The sequence below is a fragment of the Delphinus delphis genome, chromosome 11, assembly GCF_949987515.2.
Source record: "Delphinus delphis chromosome 11, mDelDel1.2, whole genome shotgun sequence".
Taxonomy (NCBI): Eukaryota; Metazoa; Chordata; class Mammalia; order Artiodactyla; family Delphinidae; genus Delphinus; species Delphinus delphis.
This window is the reverse complement of record NC_082693.1, coordinates 3,588,214-3,602,839: the sequence shown is the minus strand read 5'-3', so window position 1 is coordinate 3,602,839 and position 14,626 is coordinate 3,588,214. Positions and strand designations below refer to the sequence as shown.

The window sequence follows — 14,626 nt, the reverse complement described above, 5'->3', positions numbered from 1 at the left end:
TGGCAGAGGATCTGGAGAACTGCCAGCAGTCTGCTCCCAGCAGGATTTCAGGGTGATGAAGAAGAAGACGGACAGGAGGGGAGGTTTTAGGTGCAAGTGATCTGCAGAACACGGGAAGAACGGGAGACGGGGAGAGGAGAGGAGAGAGAGCCAAGGTCAGGTGCAGGCTGGCACCTTAGGGAGGGAAAGGAGAGCCACGCTGTGCAGAGGGGCGAGGACCGTGGGGAGTGATTCCTGGATGACGGAGCCCCCGTTACAAGGTGAGGGTCCACCAGGGCATGGCCTCGGCCCGGCCAGCTGCCCCAGGAGGGCACTGGTTCCCTGGGAGGCGGGGAGAAGCAGCCAGTCGTGTGAGCTGTATTCCAAAGCCAGCCAGAAACGACGCTGCCCTCCCTTGCTGCCTGCAAGCATCTGCAGAGCCTCCAGAGACTGCCTGTGGGCCGGCTCTGGGTCTGGGTCCTCATCAGAGAATGTCACGGTGGGGCAAGAGGTCACCTGGCCCAACCCCCAGCTCTACAGACAGGAAACGACTTGCAGGCAGTAGTGTCTTTCCGCCTCTCAAGACAGCTTCTGGGGGTTTTGCAGAAAACGTCTAGATTTTTTCTCAAAGATCTGACAACCCCAGACCACCTGCCCATCAAACAGCGATGCCTGTGGTGGCAACTGCAGGGAGCAAGGCAGGAAATCAGTGTGTGTGTGCGTGCGTGCGCGCGCGCGCGTGCGCATGTACGTGCGTGTGTGCGCCTGCGCGCGCATACGTGTGTGTATGCGCGCATACGTGTGTGTATGCGCACGTGCCGTGGAGAAGGGGTGGGGCTGTCTGTCTCTCCCTCCCGCGCTGCCTCCCTCACCACCCCACCACAAAAGCAGCCCCTGAGAGGCGAGAGGACACGCGTGCTCCCGTGAGCTCCCAGGCTCTCATTTTAAAAGCATCCCCCCGACCTTGCGCTCGGCTCAGCCATTCGTTTTCAGTTTCTAAGGATCGGCTGGCGAGTTTGAGGGATGCTGATTCCCAGGCACTGCTCTCAATCGTCTAGTTGGTAAATCCGGGGTAGGGCCGGGGCCCTGCATTTTAACCGGCTGCCTGAAGGCTCTGCCATGGGGTCCTGCAAGAGGTGGGCTGTAGAGCCTCCTCAGCCCCTGGCACAGGTGTCCGCCCGCAGAGGCCTGCACAGCCCGCGCCGTGGGTGGTGTAGCCTGCTGCCTGCTCTGCGGGCTGGCGTTCCGACCCGGCTGAGTCTCCTGCCCTGGTCCTTGACTCTCCGGCTTGTTACTGGAGCGGCCAGCAGCAGTCACCGGAGTGAAGGGCTGGAAAGCCGGCCGCCGTGCTTGGCTGGGCACGTCCGCCAGCTCCCGGCTGCTCTGCGGCCACCTCCCGCCACTTCCCTCGGTGCCGATCGTGGGGTCAGCCCCTGTCCAGAGCATGGGGGACAGTCCATGGACAGAGGTTCTGGGAGGGACACCACTGAGGGACACAGGGTGCCGGGTCCGTGGGGTTCACAGTCGTGCAGGGGGGCCAGGTCGGGGGTGGGATGGATGGACTGACAGGGGCAAGTCCTGGACCCCAGACCGGGGGTATCAGGGCCGTTCTGGGTCCTCCGGGCAGCCGGCCTGTGTGTCAGGGGTGGCCAGGCTGGGGCCCGTTGCCTGGGCCTGGGCCTTGCAGGAGTCGGCGGGGCCCGAGGACGAGAGGCTGCAGTGTGGCTGCCCGCTGCTGCACACCGGGCCTGCCCCACCCAGCCGGCCGAGCCTCGTCCCCCTCGTCTGCTCTGCCTTCTCCCTTCTGGCTGGCTTTCCCTCTTTCTCCTCTTGTCTCTGTTTTACTCTTGCTCTCTGTCTCTGTCTCTCCCTCCGTGTCTCTCTCACTTGACTCTCTACCCCCGTGTCTTTCGCTGTCTCTGTGTCTCTGGCTCCCTCCCCGGCTCCCGCTCACGGCCCTCCTGCCGCAGCGGTTCGCCCCCTCCGCCCGGCATCCTGTCTGGCTCAGTCGTGCCCGATGCGTCCCTCCTGGCCTGGCTGTGCTGGGCTGGGGGACACGCAGCTGTGGGCCCTGTGATGCTGCCCTGAGTTCACCTTCCCTCACCTGGGGATGGCCCAGGGAAGAGGTGACAGGAGCTGCCCTCTCGCCTGCTGGACCTGCTGTCTGTCTCAGGTGCCGAGACGCAGCCCATTCCCATCCTTGGGCCAGGTCCTTGCCTCCCATCTCCCAGTCCCTGCCCCACCCTCTACTGAGGCCGCCAAGCCTGAGAGAAGCCCGGGCTTCACCAAGCTGAGTGTGGCTCCCAGCCTGCAGACAGCCGTCTGCCCTGTCCTGGGGGAAAGAGCCCCCAGCCCTGCCCTCTCTGGGTGGCCTCGGGACGCCCCTTCCTCCTTGTTCCCCCCAAGAGGAGTGGGGGGAGGCGGGGCCGCCGACCACCAGGGGCCTGACTGCCGCCACGGGGGCTCCTTGCTTTCTCCTAAAAACCAACAGCAGAGCCAGGGTCAAGCGGGGCCCCCCAAGTCTCCCAGGCCGCAGGCAGCCCCAGAGCTGATCACGGAGGAGTTGGGGCCTGCTCAGGGTGGGACAGGTGGGCAGTGGTGTCCAGGGCTGTGACGCTGGTGGCGTCCACCACGGGCTGTGGGAACAGAGAAAGGGCAGGGTGGGGCAGGTGTACGATGACCAGGACAGAGGAGCGCAGTGCAGCGCGTGGGTGCAGAAGGCGACATGTCCGCTGCACGGGGGGGCCTGCGGCCCTCAGGGGCACGGGGCCCACTGCTCACGGCGCTGGAAGCGGTGCACCCCGGGGAGGGGAAGCGTGGATACGCCGGCGGCTGGGAGGGCCTCGGGAGGGAGGCCCAGGAGTCTGCAGACGCTCCGACCTGGGAGGGTGCTGGTGTAAGAGGAGGTTCCCAAACGGGGCGGAACCAGGGAGAAAGGCCCCGAGAGGCCTTGGAGAGGACAGAAGAGAAAGCACTGTTCACCGTTTGAACCCCTGACTCTGGGCACCCTGGGGCTGAGAGGAAAGGACCTGCTTTCGGAGGCAGCAGGCTCAGCCTCCTGGCCCTGGGGCCTCGGACAGTTGGCCGCAGCCCCGGACCCCAGGGTCCGGAGGTGGGAGGGAGGCCCTCAGGTGGTGCCTCGCAGGGCCGTCGGGTGGGAGGAGGTGTAACGAGGGTCCTCGCGGGCGGTGGAAGGAGACCCTGGGGGTGGGTAGGGTAAGTCCCCCCTTGTTGGTCACAGACACCAAGTCCCCCCTCCCCACCAGGGTGGGGCTTCCAGCCAGCGGGTGGGCCACGCCCTCCTCCCAGCTCTGGTGGGTGGAGCGAGGTTCGGGGCCCCCGCCCCTCACGACCCCCTCCCCTCCCGGCCTCAGCTGCGTGGTGGACGAGATGGACTTCTCTGCCATGGAGCTGGACGAGGCCCTGCGCAAGTTCCAGGCACACATCCGCGTGCAGGGCGAGGCCCAGAAGGTGGAACGGCTCATAGAGACCTTCAGGTGGGACCCTTCCCCAGCCCCACTCCCCTCGCACACACCCGGGACTTGGGGGTGGGGAAGCAGGGTGGCTGTAAGCCTGGGGGCCAGGAGTCCCTGGAGGGCCGGGAGGGAAGCAAAGATGCGGGACAGACCCCTCGGGCTCTCCCTGCAGTCACCTCACTGTCCCCATCGACCAGCACATCTTTCCTGAGCGTCTGTGTGAGGCTGGAACGGGGCCGGGAGTGGGGTTCCGGGGGTCTCTGGGTGTGTGACAGCTGCCCCGTCCCCTCGGAGGGGATGGGGACCGAGGTACGGGGCAGACGGCAGTCGGCGGCAGGAGGGGGAGCCTCCCTGGGCTTAAGCCATCAGAGGGCTGGACACGTTCCCAGGTCCCCCCGTCGCTGGAGCTCAGGGAGGGTGTGGGCCCTCAGCACCCTCACGTGTCTCCCCGCACAGCCAGCGCTACTGCATGTGCAACCCCGAGGTGGTGCGACAGTTCCACAACCCGGACACCGTCTTCATCCTGGCCTTCGCCGTCATCCTCCTCAACACCGACATGTACAGCCCCAACATTAAGCCCGACCGGAAGATGATGCTGGAGGACTTCATCCGAAACCTGCGAGGTAGAGGGGCGGCGGCGGGAGGAGCGGGGACGCTGACTGGGTCGTTCCGGGAGCCTCAGCCCCGATGCTAGGTCGTCACCCCGGTGGCCAAGGGCACTGCATGCCGCTCTCTGGGCCCGGTCTCACCGAGCGGCCCTGGGGAAGTTGCTAGCATGCCAGGCATCGGGGGAGTTTCCAGGAGCTGCTGCCACTGTCCTGCGGCAAGTGGCAAGGGCCCCTGGGCGATGCCCCTTGCCCTCTGTGGAACGTCGTCCGTTGGGTGACCTCCGGGCCCCAGGCACCACGGCTGCTGTCTGGGTGGTACTGGCCCTTTCCTGCTCCACGACTTAGGAGAGAAGAGCCCCGAGCAGGGCCTTGAGATAAGCTTTATGGTGTTTACCAGCCAAGTCGTCTCCTAACTGATGTGTGTTGGATTCAGGTTTCCTGGGTTTCATCGCTTCCTCGTTTTTAGTTTACTTCCAGGGAAAAGGTACACTGGAGACAAACTTTTTAAGAGTTTGCATGTCTGGATGTGTCTTTTTCTGTCCTCAGTCTTGATTGAAACTTTGGCTGGGAGCAGAATTCCCGGTTGGAAACACTGAACTCAGAATTTGGGAGGTGTTGCTCCGTTGATTTTTAGGTGTCAGTGCTGCCACTGTTACAATCCCTGACCTCTTGCTTATGTTTCTTTCACTCTCCCTGAACATTTTTAGGTTCCTCTGTTTGTCTTTTGTGTTCTGAATTTTCACCATGATGTGCCCTGTTATGGTCCTTCTTTCATCCATTGTGCTGGGTACTACCTTCTTCCTTTTAGTCTAGAAACACATGCCTCTGATTGTGGGAACTTTTTTTTTTTTCATAGAAAGATGCTTTATTCAGAAAAGCCGGCAATCTGGGGAGAAGGTGGACTTCTGTCCAGAGACCAACTCTGAAGATTCTGCTCAACCATGACAATTTTTAAAGGGAAAAAGGGGAAACGATCTCAGTTAATCATTAAAGCAGGAGGTCAGATTCTTTGTCGTTTTTCCATTGCATGCAGACCTGCTGACTTCTCCTGATTTTCCTTGGGATGCTGTGTTGCTCAGGCGGTCTGTCTGCAATTGGATTCTTTGACCCACGTGGTCCGCCTGTGCCCTCGGGGTCCACTTGCAAATTTACTAAGGGGGACCTAGGGGTAGAGAGTTAGTCATTCTTTAACTGCTTAATCCTTCATTCTTACTCCTTCTAATCCAGGAAAGGGATCAACAGGTTAAGAGCAAGGCATTTTGTACATTTAGTAAAGCAGAAATCAGGGACTAGGTTGAATGTGGCATAGTGATCTCATCTTTATGATGAAGGTCTGAGGAATACAGGAATGAACAGAAGAGGGGCAAAGGAGCTGCTTACAGTTTCATCATCTCCGTAAGTCAAATCCTTGAGCTGTATACTTTAAACCTACACAGTACTGTATATCAATTATATAGCAATAAAACTGGAAGAAACAAAAAAGAAAATCAGTTGGTACTTTCAGCTGTATCCAGTTGTTGGTTAACTCACAGATAGACCTGATAATTTAATATTCACAAAATATTTAACCTCAAATAGTAATTGCAGATCGAATTATTTGTACAGACTCCTTGGCGTCCCTACTGGTAAAGTGTTAAAAATTCTGTAAAGTGTAAAAATTCTGCCCCATCTGGCAACTGCCTGGACATCTTCGCATACGCTTATGTTATTTTGGAAAACTGCGTACATATACTCCAATATACAGTATCTCTAATTAGAATTTATCTTCAGGTGGGAACTCCTCTTAAATATTGTATCTGATCATTTTCCCTCTCCATTTTCCATACTCTCCTCTGGAACTCCTAGTATTCAGGTGGTAGAACTCCCAGTTTGAGCCTCTGATCGTTAGAGCTCTCTATCTGCCATCTTTGGCTTCTCGTTTGACTTTCTTGAAGATGTCGCTCGGCTTTATCTTTCAAATCTCCTACTAAGTTTTCGTTTCTGCTATCTTATTTTTCACTTTCAATAACTCTTTTTTGCTAAGTGCTCCTCTTCTATAGCATTTTGTTCCTGTTTTGTAGATGCAGTATCTTCTTACTCATCTCTGAAGGTATGATGTTTTTTCTGATGAAACTTGGTTGTCCGTCCAGATTTAACAGTGAACCACTAAAAGGCTGATTAAAACTCTGAGCGTGTATGGGGCTGCTGACTGATGGACATTCTCACAGCAAGATTTAGTTGAGCTGTTTCACTGGGAGACCTGACTGCAGATTCTTTAGATATTTTCTCTTGTGCTGGTTGCTCCTTCAAAAGAGAAATGCCAGCCTGTTGCGCAGAGGGTATGAGTCTGTCTGCCAGTATTCCGAGATCTTTGTGGGAAATGGGTTGAGAGGGTCTCCTAATACGTAGATATCATCTCCATCCCCCAGTTTTCAGCACAGGCTCCCACCCTTGGCTGGGCTTGGGGTCCCCCAGCCCAGAGTTCCCGGTTCATCCCTTCCAGAGGATGAAGCCTCCATCAGAAGACTGGGGTGGAGGAAGGGGCGGGGATGTCTAATTGCCTTCTAAACTGATTTTCAACCGGCTTTCCTGTTTCGAGCCCAACTTCACCTCCACCTCCAGGGGCTGCACCAACTCCAGAGCGCTTGGTGCTTCTGAGCCTCCTACCCTCTCTGCTGGCTTCTGTGTCTTCTTTCCCAGGTTTGCTGATCCATGTGCTCATTCACCCACTTCCAGGTCCCCTGGTGCCACTGCCTCTTCCCCCTCTCTGCCTTTAAAAAAAAAAATTCCCTTTTCTAGGGCATTCAGAAGGAGCAGAGGGGGTGCAACCTGCCGTCTTTACCTGGGAGCCCCGTGTGCTCAGTCCCTGGCCTGCTCTTTCTTGCCCCCAGCCTGGCTTCTTCCAGGCCCCTGGGTGCCCGACTTTCAGAACCAAACTCAGATGTGGGAGAAACAGAGTCAATACAGAGGGCCGCTCACAGAAGGTGTAATGTCCTCTCGGCACTTAGGAAAACTCCTCGGAGAGCACTTGCCCAAGATGTTTTATTTTATTTTTATTTATTTATTTTTTGCGGTACGCGGGCCTCTCACTGTTGTGGCCTCTCGCATTGCGGAGCACAGGCTCCGGACGCGCAGGCTCAGCGGCCATGGCTCACGGGCCCAGCCGCTCCGTGGTATGTGGGATCTTCCCAGACCGGGGCATGAACCCATGTCCCCTGCATTGGCAGGCGGACTCTCAACCACTGCGCCACCAGGGAAGCCCAAGATGTTTTATTTTTAATTTTTCCCTCTTAAAAAAAAGGAGTGTATAATCATTAAAGAAAGATTTAGAAAAAGTAGAAAGAAGACTTTTTTTTTTTTATTGCCTCTGTTTCTACCTTCTGGGGAAAGTTGTTTTCGTGTTGGTATATTTCCTGCTGGTATTTCTTGCTACCAGAGTCTGAAGGTCACTGTGAAGTGGGAGATGGGTGGCGGTCTCCTCACAGCACCACCACGGGGGCTTCCCTCCTCTCCTTCACTTAATGTCTCACTACCCACCCACCACCGCCACCCCGTGCTCCCAGCGAGGGGAGAATCTTGTCACCACTCAACAACTAATCGCTGAGCTCCATGCTCCCTACCGGAGGGGAGGGGAGGGCCTGAAGACCGACACAGCGATGCTTGGCGATGCTCCTGGTGGGGCTGGGGTGGAGGTTGTTAAGACGGGAGAACCGGGGGAGCAAAGGCAGGACCACGGAGGCCGCGTTCAGAGATGGGGAAGGAGGCCTGGGAGGGGGGAGCGGAAGCTCTGGCTATGGAACAGCAGGAGGGGGCGCTGGGGGCATGTGCTGGGCCCTAGGGTAGTAGCTCCGGTGCCTGGCGAAGGAGTTCATCCCTACTTTAGCGGGTATGGGGAGCCAGCCACTGAAGGCTTCGGAGCGGGGACAGGACAGAATCAAGGCCATTCTTCGGGAGCGGCAGTCAGGTAGGGGGCGCCCCCTCTCTGGCTCCAGGCCCCTGACACCCCTCCCCTTCCCCGTTCCATGGCCGTAGGTGTGGATGACGGGGCTGACATCCCCAGGGAGCTGGTGGTCGGCATCTACGAAAGGATTCAGCAGAAGGAGCTCAAGTCGAACGAGGACCACGTCACGTATGTCACCAAGGTGGAGAAGTCCATCGTGGGCATGAAGACAGTAAGTGCCCACCACAGAGCAGCGCTCACTGCGGGGCATCATCTCCCCTCCCGGGGCCGCAGAGGCCCTGTCTCCGTCTCCTTCCCTTTCCTTCTTCCTGGCATCCCTCCGCATCTTTCAGAAACGTGTTCCCCTTCTTCGCTCACTTGTAGTTACTGTATCCAGTGCCTCCGTGTGCTCTGCGGGGCACCCTCTTCCTTCCACCTGCCCGATTTCCTCATCGCTCCCTGCGACCGGCTCCTGCGGCGGGAGAGATTGGAGTGAAATACTGAGAAAGGCTGCCGGGTGCTCTAGGGTCGAAGCATCTGGATGGCCAGATGGGGAGGTTTGGGGTGGTACGGGTGCTGGACATCCTGGATGGTCCTACTGAGTAGGAGGCAGGAGATGGGCTAGAGCAGGCTCTAGACGTGGGTTCTCAAGTCCTTGGGGTGGCCCCTGAGTTGTAGCCCGTGGGGCAGTTTGCAGTGTTTACCAAGTTTGCAATGATTTTTAGGGAGCATCCTCTGTAGACGTCAGCAGGGGCTCTGTATACTGTAGACATAAAGGTCCTGGCCTCCATCGCCCTAACCCTAACCTCCCCAAATTCTTGGCTCAGGGAGCAGTTTGGGGACCTCGTCTGAGGCTCTGTGCTGGACGCTTCCGCCCAGTCGTGCGGGGCTGGCCTTTTCTGGCTGGAGCCTGCTGTGCTGAGGTCAGAGCCTCTGTCAGGTTTGCGGACGCCCCCTGAGGGGGCTGTTTCACACACAGGAGCAGATTCGCGGTGTCCCCGGGACCCCTCCCTCTTGCACACTGGTGCTTGGGTGTGCAGCAGAGGAGAGGCACAGCCCGAAGGCCTCGGAGGGACGGAGCGCACAGCCCGAAGGCTCTTTTCGATTTCTTTTCCCTCCCTGCCTTTTATCTGCTCACTGCGTCCAGCACTGTGAAGCCCTCTGGCCCAGCCCTGCTCCCTAAGGAGGCTGAGGAAGGGGAGAGAGCCCGGGGGAGGAAAGAGGGAGGTCAGGGCCAACCTGGGCCTGCATCTGCTCTTCTGCAAAGTGGGCGCTGGGGGCAGGAGGGCTGCGACCTCGGCGGCTCCCCTGGCTGTGAGCACTGTGCCCCGGCCCAGGTGCTGTCAGAGCCCCATCGCCGCCTGGTCTGCTGCAGCCGGCTCTTCGAGGTGACGGATGTGAACAAGCTGCAGAAGCAGGCCGCACACCAGAGGGAGGTGTTCCTCTTCAACGACCTGCTGGTGGTGAGTGGGGACCCCCAGAGGCCCCGAGGGCACCCTGCCCCCCAGGATGCCACGATGCTGCATACCCAGTGGCTGATTTTCCATGTGGGTGTGAGGCAGCCCAGGCAGATATGATCCCTCCTACTTTGTTAGTTATGAAGCCGAGGCACAGAGAGGTTCATGGTTCCCGGGTCCTGGTGCGAATGGATTAGGTCCCAGAGCCTCTGCATCCCCCTCATTGTGGGGAACCTGGGGCTGGAGGGTACAGGGCTGCACATCCGTCCCACAGCCTGGGAAGTGCAGGAGGCCTGAGGGGGCCCACACTGTCCCTGGGCCCAGGGGGGATGCTGGTGTGCGTGTGGGCGTGTGTGTGCGTGTGGGCGTGTGTGTGTGTGTGCACGCGCGCGCACACGTCTGTGGGGTGCTCGGCCTTTGCTCTTTGAACACAGGTATCGATACAACAAATATTTAATGAGTACCAACTATGTCCCAGGCAGTGTTCTAAGTGCTGGGAAGCAGAGTGAACAGGGTCTGGCTTCTTTTCCTCAAACCCCATACCTTCTCCATCCACAAGTCATACTGGCACTACCTCGAAAATTGTCCCAAATCCAACGCTCCCCGCCTGAGGTCCACCTCCGCGGAGTGAGCATCGCCAGCTCCCAGACCTCACCTCCCTCCACGCCTCTCCTCTGCCGCCCGCCCCCTGCCCCACCAGCTGCCTCCCCAGGCCAACTCGGGGCTCCGTCCGTCTCAGGCCTTAATCTTGTGGCTCCATCGTCTGCTTGAAAAGCTCCCCAGACCTTGCACGACCCCCTGCCTCTCCTCATTCGGTGCAGATGCTCTCCCCCCACCTCACAGGTGGCCTGCCCACCCACCGCCTTGTCCTGACCCTACTTCTTCTTCAAAACACCTACCAGTTTCTGCAGTTACCCTATGTATCTGTGTCTCCACGTTGCTTTTTGGCTTACTATGCGATGGTGGATTGATCCATCGATTGATTTATGGACCCTGAGGGTCCTCCTCCCCGGAGGGAGGCACCCTGAGGCCGGGCTCCCCCGTCCTCTCCTGTGTCTCAGAGCCCAGCTCAGAAGGTGCTGAAGAAACATTTGTACACCAAGCAACTGCTACCTCAGCTTGCGTTTCAGGAGACAAGGGAGGTAGAAAATAATTAAGAAGACAAACAAGATGATATCAAACCGGGGGAAGGTGCCATGAAGACAACAAAGCCGGGTGATAGGTTGGAGTAGCTGGTGCTAAGGTGGATTTTTTTTTCCTCTTCTTTTGTTTTTGTTTGTTGTAAAGGCTGGTCAGGGAAGGAATCTCTAAGGAGGCAGCATTTGAGTTAAGATCTAAGTAATGAGAGTAACCCAACCACGCAAGAAGCTGCAGGGCGAGTTGTGGAAGGAAATAGCAGGTGCAAAGGCCCTGTGGTAGGACTGAGCCTGCCCCGTTCAAGCTACAGAAAGGGCAGCACGGACTGAACATAAAGCCAGAGTAAGGCAGGGACCAGACTAGGTGGGGCTTACAAACCAGGGCACGAAGCGTGGACTGGCCTCTAAGCGCCGTGGGAATGGCCACTGGAGCATTTTGTGCAGTGAAGACTGTATTTTGATACTGTGTCTGTACATATGTATGTGTGTGTACACGTGTGTATATGTGTGTGAATGTATCCTAAGTGCGTAAGTGGGCATGTGTGTGCATGTCTCTTTTTGGGTGTTTACTTGTGTTCACAAGAGCCCTGGGTGTTCACTCATCCAGGTGTGTAAGGCACGTTTATACACATGCACACCTGTCAGTGCACGGCTGTTCCCCTGTCTTGGACAGATTCTCAAACTCTGCCCCAAGAAGAAGAGCTCCTCCACGTATACCTTCTGCAAGTCCGTGGGCCTCCTGGGCATGCAGTTCCACCTCTTTGAGAACGAGTGTAAGTCTCGGTCACCCGTGGATGTGGCAGAGGGCGGGGGGTGCAGGGGAGGGGGAGGGGCAGGCGCTCCAGAGGCCCCCTCCTCACCTGCAGCTGCTCACGGCCTGTGGGGCCTGGGGTCTGGTTTCCAGATTACTCTCACGGCATCACACTGGTGACCCCGCTCTCGGGCTCCGAGAAGAAGCAGGTGCTGCACTTCTGCGCCCTGGGTTTGGACGAAATGCGGAAGTTTGTGGAGGACCTGAAGGAGTCCATTGCGGAGGTGACGGAGCTGGAGCAGATCCGGATAGAGTGTAAGGACGCGGTGACCCCAGAGCCTCCGTGCGGCTGGGCTCCGGTCAGCGGGAGCAGGGTTGCTTGCAGACAGACACTCCCTGCACCCCTGCGGAGGGTGTGTGGGCGAGCCAGGCCCCTCCTGCCCTCCAGAGCCCTCCCTGCCTCAGCCCCACGGCACCATCATGGCTGATGGACACCTCACAGCTAAGGCGAGGTACCTGAGCGTGTACACATGCGTGTGCACATGTAGCCAGGCCGTGGGGCGGCGTGTGGGCCCCTCGGAACGGAGAACTCTGCTGGGTTTGACCAGGACCAGCGAGCCAGCCGGCCCTAAAGGCGGGCTTGCAAACCGAGGAGGTCCGGGCCTGGAGCACTTCTTCCCACCCAACCTCCCTGGCAGCCTCCTCCCCTGACCCAGTCCAGATTCACACGTCACACCCGGTTGTTTCATGGTTTTCATCTCTTCTAACCTAGAATAGCCCCCCACTTAATTTTTTCATAACGTCATCTCCTTGAAGAGTCCAGTCTGGCTTTCTGACTGTCCCTCATCTTGGAGTTGTCTTTCTGGCCTCCAAGGAGAGCCTCGGTTCCCGATTTCTCCCGTTCAGGTACTGTAGACAATCTCTGCGCCTCTTCATCTGTCCCGGTGGTTTACTGGTCACCTCTTGGTTCAAGAAAAGAGCAGTGACGCCCTGTGGTCTCTGCCCACCTGCAAGCTTTCCTGGTGAAGTATTGCAGCGGCTTCAAAGAGCCTTTACAGGAAAATTAAGTAAGAACGGATTCAGAAACTAAAACAGAAAATAAAGACAGACTCCAGGTCTGCCTTACATGGCCACTGAGTTGAAAAGTATTTCTAAATTGGTATAAAGCCCTTGGGCAGGAGGAAAGGCGGTGGGAGTTTCTGAGCACGGGCCGACGCGCCAGGGCGGTGCTATTTCATCAGCATCTTTGGCGCACCTACTGTGTGCCAGGTGGTTTGTTGAGGTGTTCACGGGGAGGCTGCAAGGCAGCTGTTGGCCCCCACTTCACGGATGGGACTCAGAGCGGTTAAGGGATGCGTCTAAGGTGCATGTTAGAAGCGGAGGATCTGGCCGTTGCAGTGACGTCTGATTCTAAGGTTCATGTACTTTCCACCCTGAATATGAGAGGGCAGCTTCTGTTATAATTTCCTAAGGAAACAACGAAATCAGGTTAAAACAAAAACTCACCAGGGACTTCCCTGGTGGCGCAGTGGTTGAGAATCCACCTGTCAATGCAGGGGACACGGGTTCGAACCCTGGTCTGGAAGGATCCCACATGCTGAGGAGCAACTAAGCCCGTGCGCCACAACTACTGAGGCTGCGCTCTAGAGCCCGCGAGCCACAACTACTGAAGCTCGCACGCCTAGAGCCCGTGCTCTGCAACAAGAGAAGCCACCGCAATGAGAAGCCCGTGCACTGCAACGAAGAGTAGCCCCCGTTCGCCGCAACTAGAGGAAGCCTGCGCGCAGCAACGAAGACCCAATGCAGCCAAAAATAAATAAATTAAATTAAAAAAAAACCACCTCACCAGACCAGACTGTGAAACTAACTCAGTATCACCTGGTACAGGGAGGGTGTAAATTCCCCTTCTGCTCTCCGTTGGCGATGTGAGTTCAGAGGTGTAACAGACAGACTCTTTTTCAATGCCACCTTTGCTGTTGATCTAGAACATTCTCAGAGACACACCCTCTTGTCAGTATGTCCTAGATGGGTCCGCACAGCCGCGGAGCACAGAGCCCATGGGTGGGCACCAGCATGGCTGCCAGAAGTCCCTTTCCCCATCAGCCTGGGAGCAGCACGTCCTGCCCCTCCAAGTACTAAGGAGGAGATGTCGCCAAGATCCGTGTGCTGAGGGCAGGAGAGCAGGGACCAGGCTCATGTCTGGAGAGAAAGGGAAGAAAGCTGAGGAAAGAGGAAGGGCTGCTCAGAGAGGCAGGGAAAAAGGAAGTAGAAAACAGGAAAAAGTAGCCACAGCTCCCGTTTCTCGAGCACCTACTACGTGCCCACACTGGGCTGAATGCCGAGCCTATTGTATGAACTGTTGCTACATCTTTCCAGGAGGTGAGAATTATTATCTTCATGTTGCAAATAAGGAAACTGAGTCTAACAGAACTTCAGGAAGTTGTCCAAATTCACGCAGTCATTGACAGGACAAGACTGGCACCCAGGTTCCTCGGATGCCCTGCTTGTAATTACAGCGCTAACTTCTCCAAAGCCAAGACAGCCCCTCTGGGGAGAGAGAGCCACTCTCACTTCAGTAAAAATATTGAGTATTGCTTGATGGTGTGACTCGGGCAATCGGCACAAATGGTTCTGGTTTGGGGTTTGCAGGCCGGTGCCCCCAGATTACAGACGACTAGACAGGCAGAAAATGGGACCCATGAGAGTAGCTTTAATACAAGGAACTTGAGTGATGTCTCCTGGAAAAGAGGAACGGAGGAGAGATTTAATAACGGCTGTCAAATCTCCGAGGAGGGTAACTGGCCGTTCTCCAGCACCACCGAGAAAAGACAGAAGGAACAGGTTTACGGTCTAGAGAGAGGAGTTAAAGCCGAGTAGCCAGACAGACCTCTGCCGGGGCCCCTGGGCGACTGGGGCCTCCTCCTCGGGGGAGCTCAGCCAGCTGGCTGGACGGCACCAGCGGTGCTGAGGCTGCTACACCACGTGAGCCTTTGATGTCGTCACAGGAGCTGATATTTACTGAGCCCTGCAGCATCCAGGCCTTGTTCTAAGTGCCTTAATGTCTTTCCTCCTGTGATCCTCTTTTTTTTTTTAATACATTTATTTATTTATCTTTTATTTTTGTCTGCGTTGTGTCTTCGTTGCTGCGCATGGGCTTTCTCTAGTTGCGGCGAGCGGGGGCTACTCTTCGTTGCGGTGCACGAGCTTCTCATTGCGGAGCACAGGCTCTCAGCACGCAGGCTTCAGTAGTTGCAGCATACGGGCTCAGTAGTTGTGGCGCATGGGCTCAGTTGCTCCGTG

The 14,626-nt window shown here is 57.0% G+C and overlaps 1 protein-coding gene across 6 annotated transcripts in view; it reads left to right on the top strand.

Moving 5' to 3' along the window:
- The window catches only part of IQSEC3 (IQ motif and Sec7 domain ArfGEF 3), a 100,923-nt gene that overhangs the window by 76,533 nt on the left and 9,764 nt on the right, over positions 1–14,626 (top strand). For all 6 annotated transcript variants that reach the window (XM_060024106.2, XM_060024105.2, XM_060024110.2 and 3 more), the window contains exons 6-11: positions 3,354–3,476; positions 3,912–4,078; positions 8,075–8,214; positions 9,320–9,445; positions 11,249–11,348; positions 11,480–11,641. In XM_060024106.2, the coding sequence (XP_059880089.1) occupies positions 3,354–3,476; positions 3,912–4,078; positions 8,075–8,214; positions 9,320–9,445; positions 11,249–11,348; positions 11,480–11,641 (818 nt within the window). The remainder of the gene's footprint in view (positions 1–3,353; positions 3,477–3,911; positions 4,079–8,074; positions 8,215–9,319; positions 9,446–11,248; positions 11,349–11,479; positions 11,642–14,626) is intronic.